Raw genomic sequence first — 17,799 nt, 5'->3', positions numbered from 1 at the left:
TGGCCCTTTGCAGGAACCAAAGTTTAATTTTTCTATTCCATACTTAAGGAAAAATATTTTTTTAAGTTGTACTCAATCTCTTCTCAGGAAAAGTAATTTCTTCATCATCTGCTGCAGATTGTTGGGAAAGAGGGTGGAGCCTTCCCAGGCTGACGTCCTTCAAGCCATACCTGAGTATAAAGAGCAAGGGAGAACTGCAGCCAAGAAACTCTCAAAAGCTGTTTCCAGGGACTGCTGGGATTCCCAGGCTGCCTGTACTCTGTAACTTGCTGCTAAAAAAGAAGAGGGAAGCTGGACCCAGCTCATAGTGGCTAACGACACTGGAGAGTTAAATACAATTACCATGTTCTCAATGTGAAACTGGATTGATTTTTTTTTTTTTTTTTTTAAAACACCACCGAAGCTTTTTTCCTCCCTCCTTCTTTTTCATCTTTTTCTACACACACACACACATTGGTGATGTTGCAAACAGCCTGCGTGAGTCCTGAACTACTGGTCAATCAAAACAGTGAAAATGAAACCTGTGGCTATAGTCCAGGCCAGGGATCTCCACTGCCTGGAGAAACTGCCAGCCCCAAAAGCTGTTTTCAACAGAGCCCATCGTTGCCAGACTCTGGATTAACTGAATTTAACGTTGCGAGTCCCAAGATCCACCCTCCTTCACGTAAACCTCGAGATATGTCCGCTCCCACTGGTAAGATCAAAACTTTATTCATATTTTCTACTTTATGCAACGCTCTTTTGCTGCTTTTACAAAGCGGTAAAGTACACCGACCTGCAACTCCTTTTGTGCTCAGAGAGAGCTGTGCCAACAGCAGCACTTATTGAGCTTCTGTGGCAATAACGTTGAAGATGGACGGGACACTTCTACTCGTGTTTTGGTTTTATTTTGCTGGGGTCTGCTGCTGAAGCCAGAAATTGCTCCGTTTTGTAAGGGATGCTCAACGTTCTATCATTTCTGTCTCTCTTTAGCATTTTGCTGCTCATTTTACACTCTGAATTGCAAGTTCTGAATATAACAGCAAATAGATTTGACCTTCTGAGTTATTAACATTACAAGGTCACATCAAAGTGTGTTTGGGGAATCGTTGCCTTTGCCAAGTTCTTCCATTTCAAGGATAGATCTGGGCATGTAATCTGATCCATAGTATAGCATTTTTATTGTAAAATAGCTTGAAAGATAATAATATATGAGCAACATTGTGTTTTTAAAAAGCTTTTCAGAGAGGCCTTTAAAATGCTCTACGAAGAGTAAATAATTCATTGTCAAAACACCAGTCTAAAAAAAGGAATCTGCCCCGTTTCTAGAGCAGTCTGAGAAATAAACGACGTTTTTCGAGGTCCCAGTGTTTTAGTTATTCAGCAAGAGGTTAAACATTCAGCATTGCCAGAAATCTTAGCACAAAATGGCAATTCAGTATATATTCAAAATACACTATTTGCCACTCAGGATTCAACATCCTCCTGCTGAAGGGGTGTCAGTCCCTCACCGCCTGAAGCAGGGAAGAGAAACAACATCAGGCAACTAGAAACCACATCTTGTGTGGCTGGTTTCCATGCCAATATTGCCTACTTCGAGACATCCCCAGCCTGGGGGGGCGCAGCGTTCCCGCACGTTGAGCTCCTCCATTTCTCCTCCCGCCCAGCAGCTCCCAGGGATCACACACAGGCTTTGCTCAGAGAGGACTATTGGTACCGACACCTCGTGTTTTACCTAACGCTGGCGGCTCCTGTAATGGGAACTGCTTGCCCAAGCTGAAGACGCCTTTTTCATCACAGGCTGCTGTGTTGTTTGATCATAAGGGTGTTTTAATCACAAATGCTGTTTTCATTCCTCATGCCACCAGCTGTGCTAGGAAGAGAAGCTTCTCCCTGCTCCAGCAAGTATTGCTGCTGGATGACTCCTTATTCTCAGTAGCCCACGTTCTGACCCAACACTCGGGCTTCTTTGGAACAGTGGCCCTCCGTACGGTGTATTTTGTGTGCTAGCCAAATGGGAAGACGCTGAAGTAATGCAAAAGAGCTGTTGTTTTGTAATGCCTATAGCTGTTGCTGAACGCATCCTATGCGAAGATGATAATTCTCAAGGCTGGGGGCGGGGGGGGGGCCACAGTGTTACATAAAAGGTATTTCCAAAGCAATGCATTTAAACTCCTAATCCGGGCCAGCCTTTCAAGTTTGGGGATTCAAGTACAAGATGCAAGGAGACCTAACACAAACAATTACAGAGCAGCTTGTTTTGACGAAGACAAGCTTGTTTGGACAACTATATACGTATTCTCAAATAACTATTTCACTTCACTACAGAAAAATCATTGCTTCCCTTTGAATCGCACCACATTGACTTCCAAACACACCAAGAGCCATTGGAGAAAGACATGAGGCATGGAAAGACATCGGACACAGCATCACTATCTCGTTTCTGAAACAATTCTGTTCCTTATTTTTTCCACCGATACCAACATGACAAACCACAGGACAGGAAACTGCAAAGACAGATTTACTGCAAGAGATGAAATCTAGAACATGACTAAGAGGGGCAGTAATCTAAAACAGTGATGACATACTCCCCCAAAATGATCATGTGCTCTAAGTCAGTATGGCACCCTGAGCTGAAGGGCACCAAGAAAAACTGTCAGAGGCCAAGTCTCAAGAGAATATGTTTATTTCTTCTCCACTGAAAGCTCTAAATCAGAAACATCCAACCTATTTTCCTCCTTTTTTCCCAACCACCCATCCAAATTTCCTTCTGCATTGCTACCCTGCCCCTATTGCCTTCTTTCCAGCTTCCTTCACTCACAACTCAAACCATCCCTGCACCCTAAAATTTGACAACAGCCTTCATGTGGTAATTTGCAGGTTAACTCAGCTCTCTGCTTATGCCCTCAGACTGAAGATCCCAAAGCTAGCTTTAGGTTTTGCTTCTGTTTCATTTCTTTTTAAGAAAATAATTCCCTTTGTGAGGCCCCACAGTCTGTTGTAGCCTGAGAAGCGATGCGTTAAATTAATTGTTAAGCTGGAAGTAGGGAGAGCTAAGAAACATCTACAGCGATGTGGAAATTTCCCACAACTGATGATGAACATCAGAATCGCAGGCCATCTCTCAGGGTGACCTCATACTCCCACTATTCGATAACAGCTCAGAGAATTATGTTTCTTTAAGCATCATGTTATGATTTTTCCAGACTCTGGACTTAGCTCTGATCCCCCTCAGAAGCGCTACATGGGTGTGAGAGTAAAGATGCCAGTACGGGAACTACTGAGAAAAATTCGGCTTTCCAAAGGCCTGGACCCAGCTCACAGCAAGGTGAGGACTCTTCTTCAGTTTAGACAGGTTGTTCCCAGAGGTGAACAACCAGGTGTAGCATCCTGGTGCACACACATCACACTCCCACTCTGCCAGCGCTCTGGAGAGGTTACAGCTGCTGCCTCTTCCACCCACCAAATTAATGCCTTCGATGAAGGTGGAGAGTACATCAAATTTTAAACAGGCTGTGCTAGGAATTATTTCTAAGACAGTGACAGCAAGAACCCATTTGTGCTCTGGACACTGTGCATCATGCAGTCAAGCCAAAGATGGCCCAAGAACAAATAACAATATTGCTCTAACAACCCAGATTTTTGAACAGCTGGCAAAAACAGCCCAAGAAACTGGTAGACTGGAAATTTATTCACCCTGCAGTCTCTGCTGTGCAAAGTACACAGCACAGGACACAGTTTGCTTTGTTCATGTTACAATATTTACCGCTGTTTCATCTTCTCTAACGTGCAAGCATCTCAAATTGAGTTGGGTGTTTTTGTCTCCTCAGGAAGCCTCATTAACGAAGACGGTAACCAAAGGATCCTCAGGAAAAACAGGTTAGGAAACTCCTCTCTTGGTACCAGAGCCTCCTTTTCTAGTAGGTTCCCAAAGATCTGGACCACTTCTCACCCGCAGTGACCCACGCTGGTTCCTAGCTCCCCTTAGATCACAGGAGCAGGACAGCTGTGCACCACCACCATCTATGTGTTATCTACCTGTTATCTGGGACAAAATTTCTGACGAGAATATCTTCTGCATGTGTTTTACCACCACTTACCCCCTCTACTCAAAATAGCTTGTTTCTACCTTTCTTTCCAACAGAAAAGAGAAGAGTTCACCCTTATACAGAGAAACAACTTAGACAGGTATGCATAACACCTTCAGCCCCGCGCTGCCAGCCTCCCCAGGCGTATTTCGTGTTATATCACCAAGTGAGAACAGGACACTTCATGTCTGATTTCCCTCCCCCTCCCATCTTCCGCCCTCCCCATTTTTTGTTGCCGTTTCAGAGCAAGCAGAACGTTGGGCAAACGCTAAAAGGCTTAGAGGACCTCGATATCCTGGTGGAGGTACTGCAGGAAGATTTGAACAAAAGCCAGTCGAAGAAGGAGTCTCTGCATTCTGCGCCAGACGGCTCCTGGCAGGGCTTCTCCACAGATCCGCAAACTTCTTGGTGGGGAACCGGAGGAAGCAAGCAGGCACCTGGTGGCCCGCAGGAAAGACGCCACAGCTTAACCAAGTTGCGTTCATACTGCTGTTTTAAAGATCTCAACTCGGTCTTGTGGGGAGAGGTAGAGACTTCTTTTCATCACGATCAGAAAAACGTGCAGGAGTCCAGCTCAGCAGGAATATTCTCAAGGACAAGCGAGAAGGAGAGCAGCTGGTGGATGCAGGACGCGTGTACAAGTCCCCAGAGAGATTTCCCGAGGCATTCTCCACACTTCAACCCATCGGGAGGCTGTTCAGGGGCGATTCTGGGAGCTAATACAAATTTTCCAGACACTGAGGGACATTTGGAGTCGACCCCAATTTCTTTCACACAGCAGGATCTCTCTGCCATCTCTTTCTTCCAGTTCCAGCTACACAGGGAAGAAAGTTTGCTGAGAAACATCCCAGCAGACAAACTGCTGGCACCTGATGAAAATGGCAACAGGTCACCAATTTTTCTGTTGAGATATATTGATTTCCTCCTTCCCGGGGCATCACTTGTGCTGAGGCTTTGCTCTAACTTCAACTGCTAGTTTGGGGCGCACCTGTAGCAAAGGCTTCTTGCTCAGTGGGAAGCTCAAACATAACCTCAGTATGCAGAGTTTTAAGTAAAAAAAAAAATAGAAAGCTTCCATATTTGCAGTAGTATTGCCAAACTACAGCTGACATCAGGACAAATTCAGCGTTAAAAATACTAAAAACTGAATGGGTATATGTGGGTATTCACCAAAAAAAAATTAAAATCAAGCAAATCAAGTAATTGCTACTAAAAAAAAAAAAAAAAGGATATGCAAAAAGGATCTTTTCCATGCTGCAGACACTCTCAGGATAATTATTTGTATTATTAGCTGGTAATAAAAATGGGTGAGAGGATTACACCAAAACATACATATGCTGCTATGGGAGTGGCTGTTTTATTAGCAATCAAATGAAAGCAAAGGTTTTACTGAGCCCATTTTCCCTAGAATGGCACTTATAGAGAAAATAACTGCTTATTAACAAAAAATTAAAATATTTCATTAGATTCTATACAGTTCAGCTAGTTTAGGGAAACTGGTATCAAATCAGATTGACAGAAAGCGTGACATAACTTATAAAGTGTCCCAGTCTTGATGGGAAAGAGATTAATTCCTGTTCATAGGGATAATCCTGTTCCAAACTTAAGGGATTTATAACCCGTGCAGGGAAAGCTAAGCCCAGCGCTGTCCTCTTCCTTTCTTTATGGAAGAGGACAGGAATAATATTCTGTTCCATTCAGAATAACGATTTTCAGTGCAATAATAAAATTAGATTTCACTTTTTAGAAACAACGGAACTGTAACTGAGTTACAATAAGCCACCCACTGCCATATTTCCTGCATGTTTTTTAAGCAATACGGAAAAAAAAATTCTCACATAGGAAAAAAATCAGTCGCAATTAAGAAACTAAGATGTTTTTGCTACCTGTTTGTGTAAAATTCACAAGCTAAAATTTCTTACCTCTATGAACATCTATTTGAACATCAGATTACACCCTCAAAAGAACACATGAAGGCAGCACTACGTCTCAAATGGGCTGACTCCGAGTTCTAATGAGTGGTGAACAATATTAGTTACTATGTCAGGAAACCACACTAAAAAAAAACCAAAGCAGACCCCCCAAAAAAATCACAATAAGTGTCAGAGTTATTCTGATATCATGTTATAAGACAAGGGGGAAATAAATAAGTAAAATCAACACCAGCATTAACTCTTCCTCCAGGAGGAAAGGAAGACATGCACAAATTTACAAGAAAAAAAAATCTTTAAGGATGAAGTTTAGGAGCAATACTGGTACTATTTTGAGGAGTTCAGCAGGACTGAATACACAGAAGAAATTGAGCTCTCCTCTTCCTTCACGGGACTGAACCCCAGTTTGGAAATACTTAAGTGCAAGAGGAGACTTTCTATTCTTTCAATTTTTAGGTATCTTACACTCTTTTAAGGACACTTTAAAAAAAAAAAAAAAAGAGGAGGGAATAGAGATTGTTAGCAAAAAGGAATCATGGAGTAATTCCTGGAGAGGAGAGGAATGGCATAATAGCAAGGGAGGGCCAAGAAATCCTGACAAAAAATCATCAACTCTGTTATTAATACAGAGACTAAATGCTTAAATATCACAAGATTCCAGTATTTGTGAACCTTAACACTTCATGCTTTAAAATACATTCTCACTGCTACTTTCGAGTATTTTAACTACTACTTTTGAGTATTTTAACTACTGCTTTATCTTCTAATTGTTTAAAACTCCGTTCTATTCCAGACTGCTGCACAAGGCTGTTGCTCAGGGAAGACGAGCTCTGACTTACGCGCTCGCACAGAGATTTGCATCCCTAAATAAGATCAATGAGAAGGATGCAGAGGAACGGGTAGGATGCTAATTTGCCAAGAATAGGGTAATTGTCTATCCCATGCAAACATCTTTCAAACCTCAGTCAAGCACTGTTGGACAATGTGTGGCTGCTGTCCTTGCAAAGAGGGGAAAACAGGAATGAAGTGCAGCAAGTATTAGCACAACCGGGCACAGAACGCGGAGTCCCAACTCCCCACCTCCTTCTCTAACAAGCATTGGGTTTTTTTAAAACTGTTTTTGCGTTTCACAACGAGCTTCTCCCATTCTTCTCCTCTTAGACTGCACTACATCTTGCTGCAGAGAAGAACCAACACCTGATGGTGAGCGACCTGATATCCCTAGGAGCTAATGTCAATGAACAGGATAGTTTGGGGAAAACTCCACTCCATCTGTGTGCAGAGAATGGCTATTTGAGAGTTTTAGAGGCAAGTTGGTCCTTTACGTTGTACAAAGACACATTAGAGCAAAAATAACAAGTGCATGTTCTTTTGTTTAAAGTATACAAGGGTTTTTCTATACCGGAAAATTAGCTTTGGTCTGATGTGGTTAAAGTAAGATGGAGTTGAGGGAGGAGGGGGTATTTTGGCAGTGTTAAAAAAAAATAAATATCGGGGCTTATCTCAATCATCTTCGTTTCAGGTTTTGAAAAACTGCAAAACCAACGGCGTGTACGTGGAAGTGAATCTGACTGACCATTATGGTAAGAGGAAAAGCCTAACCACATGGATGCTGAGCCTACAGTCCAGAATTTTCAGACTACAGATTTTTATCTAGGCCAAAGAACGTTCAATATCATGTTTAAAATTAAAAGATCTGGGAGAAGAGCCAATCTGGGCCCCCCCTTCACATTAGCCAAGCGTGGGATGGTTTACTCCAGCGAGGTGCTCAAGCACTGGGTTTATTTGACTTTCCTCTGGTCTGTTCAGGTTTAACGCCGCTACACTGTGCTGCTCTGGCCCACACTGTCTTAGTTACAGAATCTCAAAAGGCTGACATCAATACTGACACCGGAAGGTTTCTCAGACTCCGCAAAGATCAAATCCTCGAGGGAATCAACTGCTTATTACAAATGGGAGGAAAGCCCGAGGTGCAGGTGAGGACTGGCAGCAGGCTGTTTACCGCGGCCTTAGGTTTTCCTTATTTTTGCGATCACAGGTTTCACTGTCTTTCACAGGTACTAAATTCACATCAAGTCACCACGACCTGTTTAAAAATTGAGGAAAACACAGAACTTATGTGTTTGCTTCAGACTCATAAACCTAAAGGACAGAACATTCTTCAAGAGGTAACTATCTGTAGCTACTTTTCCACAGGCTCTAGCATTCGTACCCAAGAAACTAAACGCAGTGATCTAAGCTCTGTCATCTTGGAATCACAGTAGCTGATGCTCCCAGCCTTGCCCTATCTTGCAGAAAAATCCCCTTTTCAGGGAAAAAGCACTGGGCAAGCTCTTGGTCCCAGCCCAGCCCTAGGAACTGCTCTATTTGCCATCACTTAAATCAGTCCGGTCGTGTGCAGGTGCATGCTGCTCACACCCGTCCCCAATCCTAACTCCTCCTGGCAAGGACAGCTTCATTCCCAACATTTTACAGCACACCAAGCCAGGTAGAGGCAACTCCAAAGCAACATCAGGGCAATTTTTCCTCTGCTGATAAAGGAATGCTGCAGGCACAAGTATTGCCACTATGTTCCGTTGCCCTCAGCAGCTTCGTAAAAGAGAAAGAGCTTGTTTTCTCTGGTTTTGCACACACATTCAACAGCAAAACTACCCAAAAACCTGCATTACTCAGCCAAAAGATAACCAGTGGGTATCAGCATCTCTGGCTAAATTTCTGGTGCAGGTAATGAGCCACAAACATGAAAAAGCAGAAGCTCGAGTGATTAACGGTGAACTAAGTTGAAGATGAAATTCTGCTCTATTGAAATAATGCACCACCTGCTGCATGATTCCAGTATTTCTGTCCAAGATTAAGCAAATCTTCAGTTCTTAAAAGTTACAGCCCTTTCACCTTTTTTAGGATCTTTTTTGACTGTCAGGTAAGAGTTCCCACCAGTGTACATGTACAGAAACCCATAGTATAATAAGAATTTGATTAGAAATACAGATTTAAAGCTACATTTCAAGTCATTTAGAAACCTATCTTAACAGTTATGTTCTGTAGGAGATAAAAAACAATAAAAGAAAATTATTTCAATCCATCTTATTACAGACTGAACTATTAAACATGCTGCCCTCTCCAGTCTTATGGGGAAGAATCGAGGCTTGGCATGCCCAAACCAGTACAAGTTCTTGACACAAAGCCTGCATCACTGTTAGTGCTGGAGATTTACTGTTCTGGTTTCTTCATCTGTATAGAGTTACAGTTTGCTGGATGCTCCGAGAAGAATGCCCAGTCCCTCATCACCAGATAACTTCGCTGAACTTTTTCCTGTGTCATCTTCAGACCTCTTGGATGTAATTCTTAAAGGTATTTTGTGGTAGGAAACTGATTTTGCCTAGGCGGGGTCTTTGTAACTCAGCTGTAACGTAGCAGCTAGCTCCAGTACCTTCCCTGCGTTACTAGAGAACAATTCATCATCAGTTCACATGGAACTGATGGAAGAGATGCCCAGCAGCTTATAACAGACTCCGGATTAACTCCAGAGTTCTGCACAGAATCCCTTTTGCTTGCAAAGCTCCTCACTCATCCAAAACCAAGTAGAAAATAGGGCAATATATGGCATTAGAAAGAACACTTGGCATGTAGATTGAGCTGAATATTTGTTGGTTTGTTGCCTTCCAGGGAAATGCTGATAAGGCTTATTATTATCTGCATCTGATGGTCCATGTGCTGCAACTGTTGCTGAAGAATAGAGAACAGACAGTAAAAGTCTTCAGATGTATTACAGCTTGAACTGACTGTTGAAAAGACCTCCTCAGTACACAGAATTAAACTAATAAACGGGAAAAACTCTCAAACCAGGTTTCAACAGTGTTAGGCATTCAGTGTTAGACACTCCAGTAAATGAATAAGTCTCAATTTTCTCACAAAGCTGAGCACTTGCACTTCTCTTCTGAAGTCCATTTGAGTTGCAGGTGTTTCACATTCTGAAGCTCTTGACAATTTTTTAAAGCAGGTGCCTAGCTTAAAAAAAAAAAACAACACACCCTTCAGCCATTCAGAGTCTAGTCTTGAGGGTACTAGTGCAAGAGTAGCCTCTACAGTCCAAACAAAATGTTCAGATGTGCTGAAAATCTCAGGCAATAAATACTTTTAAACACGAGCTATGGGAATTCACAATCTGATGGGCCATGTTTAATACCTTCTGCAGCCTGGCTCTGAATTTGTCCAAGGCTGGAGTTGTTACACTTTGAGGCAGTCTTACTAGAAAAAAAAAAAAAAAAAATATCCCTCCAAAATAAAAAAACATACCCACACACGGTTACTGAGCATGTTTTTTCAACAAAAATTGAGCTCTTTATTTATGCAATCAGAATTTGCCACAATAACGGATTGTAGGTGAAGTCTGGGACAGAATGTATTTTGAATCATTTCCTTTCACTCTGGGTGATCTAACAGAAGAATAAACCTTTATAAAACTGAAATATATAACACTTTATGAGGATAGTTTTTATACTAAGCAATTTTGCAAGAACAACAAGGAGTTTAAATCTTTCTGTGCCACCAAACATCTAAGTATTCAGTAGAATTCCTGCAAATTAGATAATTACTGTCCAAAAAAAAAACCAAAACACAACAACCAAACAACCAACTTCTCTTCCCAGACTTAGTATCATTTTATTTTAAACTTCTGATTGTGAGTTAGCTGGTTTCTATGAAACTTCCCTGTTTGCTACATATGGAGCAACCTACATTTATACAACCCGCAACGTGACTGATCCAGCAATCAACTCGCACGCGTATCTCCTGTTGAAGTAAACGGGAGATTTTTCACGTGTAACCATTGCAGGATCCAGTATTAAGTACTCAGCGTGTTTGGGGAATATTTTTTTGTTAATGAACCCTTTGCATTTTCTTCTTGTAAAAAAAAGGTTATTTTCCTCTTATTGGATATGCTTAAGTGTTAAGCTCCAAGAGCTATGTTGCACAACGTGAATTAGGTTTTACTGAAAAATTACAGTGTTTAAGTTAATTCCACTGGGATTTGGGTCATACCCTGTGTTTGTTATGCCCTGAAAAGCTGGATAGTACCCTTCTGTGCTTTCTCTAGTCTGAACGAGACATGATACTTCAAAAATAAGTATTTTTAAAAAAAATTATAATTACTTTTTTTATTCACATGACGAGTTTGATAACACTACGGAATATTCATCCACCTCCTTCTATAGGTGTCCCTTGTGTTTTAATCATGTGAAGTCTTTTCTTTCTCCATTTTTGTCCTAGGTTTTACTTGGAAATACAAAGTTTCCTCTGATTTTTCTCTATTCCCCCCCCATCACCACTCATTCTTCCTTCATGTTTTCATTTTAACTCACATCTGTGCTCACAAAACTTTTTATTCATTTGAAGAGAACTAACGAGGATCTTCTAGGTTACTCAGCTTCCACTGATGTGATTTAAGGATCAGATCCAACTGAAATTAAAGACTCCTTATTTTCACTGAAAACTAACCAAGAAATTCCGCATCGCATACAAAACCAAGAATGAAGCGGGGTGGTGAATGAGTGGAGAGGTGTATCAATAAGCACTCTGAGCGAAGAAAAACGAATTTGCTTACAGGATATCTTAAAAAAAAAAAGTGGGGAAAACTGTTGTGTAAGAATACAATATTAATCAAGTTTTTAGTCACATGGAAACCATTCAGGTGAAAGGACAGGAACCTTAAGCTATTGGTATATATCATTTACTCAACACACTCAAAGCTGAACTAGCTTGTACAGTATATTCTACCACAGTTCTACATTAACCGCATTGACGTTAGTAGGTACCTTTTCCATTGTTTCATTGTTCCTTCCTGTCAATAAATATATTGTTTCATGCAGTATGTAACTTACTGATTTTTGTGTACTACTATAGCCATACTATACTCACAACAGAAGCGACTGTCATGAAAAGAGCAAATTAAGCAGACTTCAGAGTAGACAAAGTACTGAAGGGTTTAACCCACTACCTTTAGCTAGGAGCTAAACAACTGTTCTTTCAATGAACTATAAAACTGATTCTCAGCTTTTTTTTTTGAACACTAAAATTTTTGCCTGCAACTAACTTACCTCAAAGTAGAAAAAAAAAATAATCCGTGGACCTAAGGAGATGAAGTAACATGAGGGTTTGCTGAAAAAGGTGGAGCTTTGCAGCCACTCACTGCGGCTGACTGCAACAAGTTCTTCTAAAACAAAAGAGGCTAAAAGAGGGCTTTGAATATGAACTACCATCCATAAAAGTAACTTGCATTCCTACAGCAAGACTTTTTTCTATTTTTTTTGCTTTTGTGAGTAAAGAGAGGTATTAGCATTTAGACAGAGGCCTTGCATATCCCCTGCTCCTAGTGTGATTGCTACCCAAGAGATACAACAGCTTTCTGCAGGCAATTATTCTCAACAGCTGGGCTGAATAAAAAATGTAAAAAAAAAAATAAAAATCAAGTGAGTTCTGGGGAGAGGTTTTGTAGCCCAGTAGAAGCTAACAGTTTGGGCAGGGCAGCACTGAAATGAACTCTGCCCTGTATGTACAGTACGAGATAGGCCCAGTGATCTTGATGTCTCAGATTAAAGGCTTTTACTTTGCTTCTCAACATGAAAGGAAAACCTCCCCTGGCAAGGCAGCTCCTTAGCCTAGGCCCGTTACTGATCCAGGACTGCCTCAGAGGAAAGGATGGCACTGAGCTGTGAGCTTTGCTTCTTGCACCCCCCCCCACACACACTCTACAAGTCTGCCCACAGATCTCTTCAGACAGTCCCAGCCCAAACCTGCTCAGTTAGCAGTGGCAACAGGATCTCAGCAGAAGATTTTACAATACTCAGAATTAATTCAGTATCTTCGCCCACGAAGGTCAAACTGAATCCGTACACGGGAGCACCAGCCTACTGTTTGGGAAATGCTCCTGCGTTCCCATGAAATCCTCTTTCGCATTTGTTACAGAAATTGGCTTCCACGTGCGGTCCCGGTGCCAACAAGATTTCAGGCCGCCGAAGTCCAGGGAGCAACCTCCTGACCTCGAGACATGTCCTGTGCTATATTTGCACAGGTTACCACCACACCCCTAGCAGAGGGAGAGGAGATTCCATTCTGGTCTTGCAGCGGGGTATGGCAGAAGCATCCCCAGGACAAAACCCGTCCAGCACCGAGCAGGGCTCAGATCTATTCTAAGCCGCACTGACATCATCAACCCGGGTCAGAACTCCCCAGCTCTGGGCCCTTCTCAAAAGTAGCAGCAGCATAAGGTTCAAGGTGACGGCAAGACTGTGGCACGTCTGGGACCAAGCACTGGGCTTCTGTCCCCTAGGTACCAGTTACCAGGTTAGGATTTGTGGTATGAGTCCTCCAGCTAATTCATTCTAAACCAGACCACGTGTGCTCTCACAAGCTCTAGTCTAGCCCTGTGGCACAGACCATACTCGGAGGAGCTGCTGTCCTTCCTCACCCCACTTCTCATCCCATATACCAGAGCGAGCGCCGGTCACTGGCTCGCAGGGTTACTCCCTGCTCCTTTGGGGATACACAAGCATTGGCATGCACAATTAAGAGCAGCATAAAAATCTTTGCCACTGAATTAGCAGCAATTCAGCAAAGATAAAAATAAATAAATAGATCAGACCCAGCGCTTGCAGCAGTTCTCAGGGATGCTCCTGATCAGGAAAGAGGAAACTCATGAGACACCTGTCGTGGATTTGTAAGGGCTCAGAGAAGGCCCTGGCCAGGATGGAAGGTTTTCTCTCTCTCTGATCGACACTGCACATATTTATGACCAGTGATAACCACAAGGCCACAGAGCAGATAAAGTGAACGACACAGCACCTCTGGTCTTCGGTGGATGGACAGAATCCTGCAGTATCCACACCAGCTTTCTAGGCTCTCCTCACTAAGTCTTTCCATTCAGAGGCGAAAAGGAGTATTTGAGCCAGAGCACTAAAAGTAGAAGTTAACCAGAAGTTACAAGTTACAGCAAGGGGATGAACAAATACATCTGTTAAAACAGCCCGAGGCAAGGGAACAGAAACTCTTTCCTAGCTGTTACCTCACTAGGACTTGGGCTAAATATTAGATCTTTCTCCCACAAAAACAACATGTTAAGGTTCCAGAGGGAAACAGGACATTGTCACAGATGCTTGGATGCTGCTACTACAGTCACAAATGCAGCAAGTACTGAGAGCAAAAGCCCTCAGTGCTAAATCACCGAGCTCTACTGAACAGCTTTTCTGGTACACACGGATGTATTTCCACTAGCTTCCAGAAATTATCAGTAACACAACTACTTAGTCCACTGAATGCTGTGAAAAACAAAGCACAGACATTGCCACCCTGCAGCTCATCTCCGTGTCGCAGACACAAAATAAACTGCAGGGGTGACACGGTGTTGCAGAAAAAAAATAAAATATTAGGGAAGATATTTTTATGGATTGACAAGAAACTGCATGGCAGACACGTGGAAGCTCTTCTAGGTGTTACATAAGTTGAAAAAGTAGAAACAACACGAGAATGAGAGCAGAGAGATTCCGGCCCAGATTTTCAGCAGCATAAAATTCTGCAGGCGACAAGAGAGCCTGTTAGAGACCGTTAACTCTGGAAGGTGTCTTAAGCAAACAGCTCCTCTGGGAGCTACTTCCAGTAGCTAGTGATGGCAGAATGCTCCAGCATTCTTCTTTCCTCCTACTTATGCCAAATGGAACAGGACCCAAATTCTTTTTGGCAAAAGGGTATCTCAAACCTGGAGGGATCCAACTGACCCCATCACACCAGCCTGGTACCAAGGCTGACCGCAGCAGAAAATCCACCTCCTGTTTCGTTTTTATCCTCCAAAATGTGTTCTTGAAATTGTGCTTTGCTGCATATCCACAATTACTGCATCAAAGACTCCCTAAGGCTGCTGGATTTTGTTTAAACAAGCCATCAGCTCCCAGGTCCCAAATAACTTAGCTGAGAAGCATATGAAGTGTTACCCGCTAAAACAGGTCATGTTAAACAGAAAACAGTGCCACGATCGTAAGTAAAAACACATACAAGAAAATAAATTTTTTTAATGTCATTTAACACACAAACCAAAAGAATTCGATGTTTCAGATGAGGAACCAAGGAAAGAGTTGGGGAGAGGTTGGACACCTGAGAAAACCCTCCACAGCCCTTTTAAGAATATGGATCAGCAGCTGCCATTGAAGAAGAATCATTGACATTTCCTCTACACCACCCTGCATCCCATAACTCCACATCTCCCCACGTGATGACAACCAGGCTGAATTGCAAGCAGAGCTGGAGGAGCCAAGTTTCTGAGCCAAGCAAGAGGGAGAGGCTGAGCTCTTGGCTGATTCAGATTCCTTTAGAACAGTCTCACCCATCAAGTTTTATTTTTCCTGCTTTCTTTGTGGCTAGAGAAACTTGGAAACATAATGATTCAATTTAAAACAAGACATGTTTCTGCAGCTGCGCTCAACAAGACAGATGAAATAAATTTAGAGAAGGGAGTCCCACTAACTGAAAAACGGAGTATCTCAAGCACTTTGACAACGGATCATGGTGGGGACAGGCAAAGAAAAAAAAAAAAAAAAGAAAAAGGACAGGTCACTGGCTCCCACTCAACCTGGACAGCAGAGTTCTCTCAAGCTGTAGCACTCACTACGGCCCAGACTGCCCCAGCCACGTACAGACATAAGCCCTGAGCTGCAGTTCAGTGTTGCTGCACACTTCATCCGTCTGTTCACCCAGAAGTTTCACTCGTCCTGAGGACAAGGCTGCTATGCAGCTGAGCACCTGGAGCACGCAGGATCAGCCCTGAAGAATTCCCTTCTGTCTTGAGGAAGTTTAAGTGGGCTGGAGTTTCAGGCATCCCTACTCGCCCTAGTTACATCCATGAGGAGCCGCTCACGTGGCAGCTGTGTCCCAGAGGACCACACCATCATCTGCCTGTCTTCTTCCCCACCCCTCATTCCAGGTGGTTTCAAGGAGAAGCAAGGAGTGTAAACTGAGGTTATCAGGATTTTATTTTTTTTTTTCCCCCTGAAGAAAGATGCTGAGGGGAAGGAGATTCTTGTTGAGCTTCCTGCAATGCCCAGGAAACAATACTTATTCTTGCTTCCCTGGGTTTCCAGGATACAATTCTCTCTTTATCATCAGCATTGAAGCCACTTCACCTTTACTTCAGTGACAGAGTTTTGGGGTGCCCTTGGTTTAGCAGCAAGAGTTTAGGCTCCAGTGGATAAATCATCACTCCTCAGGTAGAAAAACCAAGACGATGTTAACCAGTTGATATCAGGAAGGCCCCAGGCACTGTTCTGCTCCATGCTTGGCCATACTTCACTGCTACACCCATGAAAAGCCTGTCTGGGTAGGTCCCAGCTCTTAATTATCTCTATCTGTTATTACTATCTATCATCACTAGCTAAATAAGTTTACAGAAGTCTCATTTTTTTTCTAACATAACAAGATCTCCCAAGACAAATACTGAAATGTGTGTGGTGTGATAAATACCTGCAGAAATCATAAAACCAGGGGGTTCCTGTGTAACCTAGAGTAAATACTCACTTCAGACCTAAAAGAAAGCACGCAGCATGAATTAATACCAAAAAAATAATCTAGTGGCAGATTTTAAATATTAAGACTGGCTTGGTTTTGCTTTGTTTTAAATAAAATCCTCTGGATCCCTTCACTACTGATGAGTAACCAGTTTTTGAATCCTTCACAATTACATCTAGAAAGGTATTCACAGCTAATTGGTTGCTAGCGGCACAGAAACACACAATAACCTGCCTTCAAAGGTCTCCACAAAGGCAAAAAAAAAAAAAAAAAAAAAAAGATTTCCATCCTCACAAACCCTGAAACTTAATAAAGCATTTGAGAGTCCACAAGGTACAGCCCCCTTTCTGCTCCTTCCATTAAGTTTCTTTAGAGTAGGACTAAAAAGGAATGTTTACACCTCAGCTCAGGCTGTGATGAAATCACCCCGCAATTAAGCAATAAATATCTGCCTGCTAGAAAGACTCTAGGAAATACCAGTGAACAGAAATTCATCCACGAGGATTTTAAGAAGTTGGACATCTTCTGATTTTGTTTTTCTAATGTTTCCAGGTGTACATGTTTTGACTTCTAGTGAACATGACCTTTCCATTTCACTGGAATTATTACTCACACACAAAGGCAATCTCTTGTCTGATATATAAAAAAGATAAGCTTCTGCAGAACCCAGCAGTTCTTCAATTTCAGAGCCAAACGGAGTGTTTGCTAAGGTGAAGCACGTACACTATTAAAGTCCATCTTGATGACATTTACGTAATAGAGGTCATTTTAATACCGGATTTTTATTTTCTGTGCTCACAGCAGGCTATTCCTCACAAGCCTACTGTAAAACAAAAACCGCAGCGACATTCTCTCACAGATTAAATAAAACTTTGGGTTTTAATTCCCTGAGGAAGTCATGCACCATTATATTCCTCGCATTACCTTCTCTCCCAGAACAAGAGCTCAGCTGCAGAGAAGTTAACTTACATCCTCAGAGGTTTTAATCCAGGTAGAACGCATCACTACTGCAAAAATACAACTACAAAGTCAAAGAAAAAAAAAAAAAAAAACAAAACAAACCCTAGCAACTTCCAGTCTCTGCATTGTCCCAGGGACTTGAAAAAAATCTGAGGTCTCCGGCCTATATCCTCATTTGTTTAAATTTAAATTATGATTCAGCTGGCTTTTCAGGATTTTCTCAGAATAACTTGTCTTCAGGTTTTTTTTTTTGTTTTCCAACACAGCGAGTCCCAAGTGCCAGAAGTCTTATG

The 17,799-nt window shown here is 42.2% G+C and overlaps 2 protein-coding genes across 2 annotated transcripts in view; one reads left to right on the top strand and one right to left on the bottom strand.

The window, feature by feature from the left end:
• POU2AF1 (POU class 2 homeobox associating factor 1) overlaps positions 1-15,231 on the bottom strand; it is a 63,717-nt gene extending 48,486 nt beyond the window's left edge. Inside the window, exon 1 of the mRNA XM_074927545.1 lies at positions 15,138-15,231. Coding sequence (XP_074783646.1) covers positions 15,138-15,231 — 94 coding nt within the window. The remainder of the gene's footprint in view (positions 1-15,137) is intronic.
• On the top strand, positions 277-9,751 carry LOC141970753 (uncharacterized). Its single transcript, XM_074927578.1, has 12 exons — positions 277-694; positions 3,186-3,307; positions 3,810-3,858; positions 4,124-4,167; positions 4,312-4,955; positions 6,792-6,897; positions 7,160-7,306; positions 7,521-7,581; positions 7,808-7,974; positions 8,056-8,166; positions 9,238-9,349; positions 9,665-9,751. The coding sequence occupies exons 1-12, from the start codon at positions 460-462 to the stop codon at positions 9,673-9,675; spliced, it is 1,809 nt and encodes a 602-aa protein (XP_074783679.1). The 5' UTR covers positions 277-459; the 3' UTR covers positions 9,676-9,751.
• Positions 15,232-17,799: the final 2,568 nt, after the last annotated feature.

Source organism: Athene noctua, chromosome 26 (genome assembly GCF_965140245.1).
Source record: "Athene noctua chromosome 26, bAthNoc1.hap1.1, whole genome shotgun sequence".
NCBI lineage: Eukaryota > Metazoa > Chordata > Aves > Strigiformes > Strigidae > Athene > Athene noctua.
The sequence above is the reverse complement of the archived record's forward strand: the minus strand, read 5'-3'. Positions and strand labels throughout refer to the sequence as shown.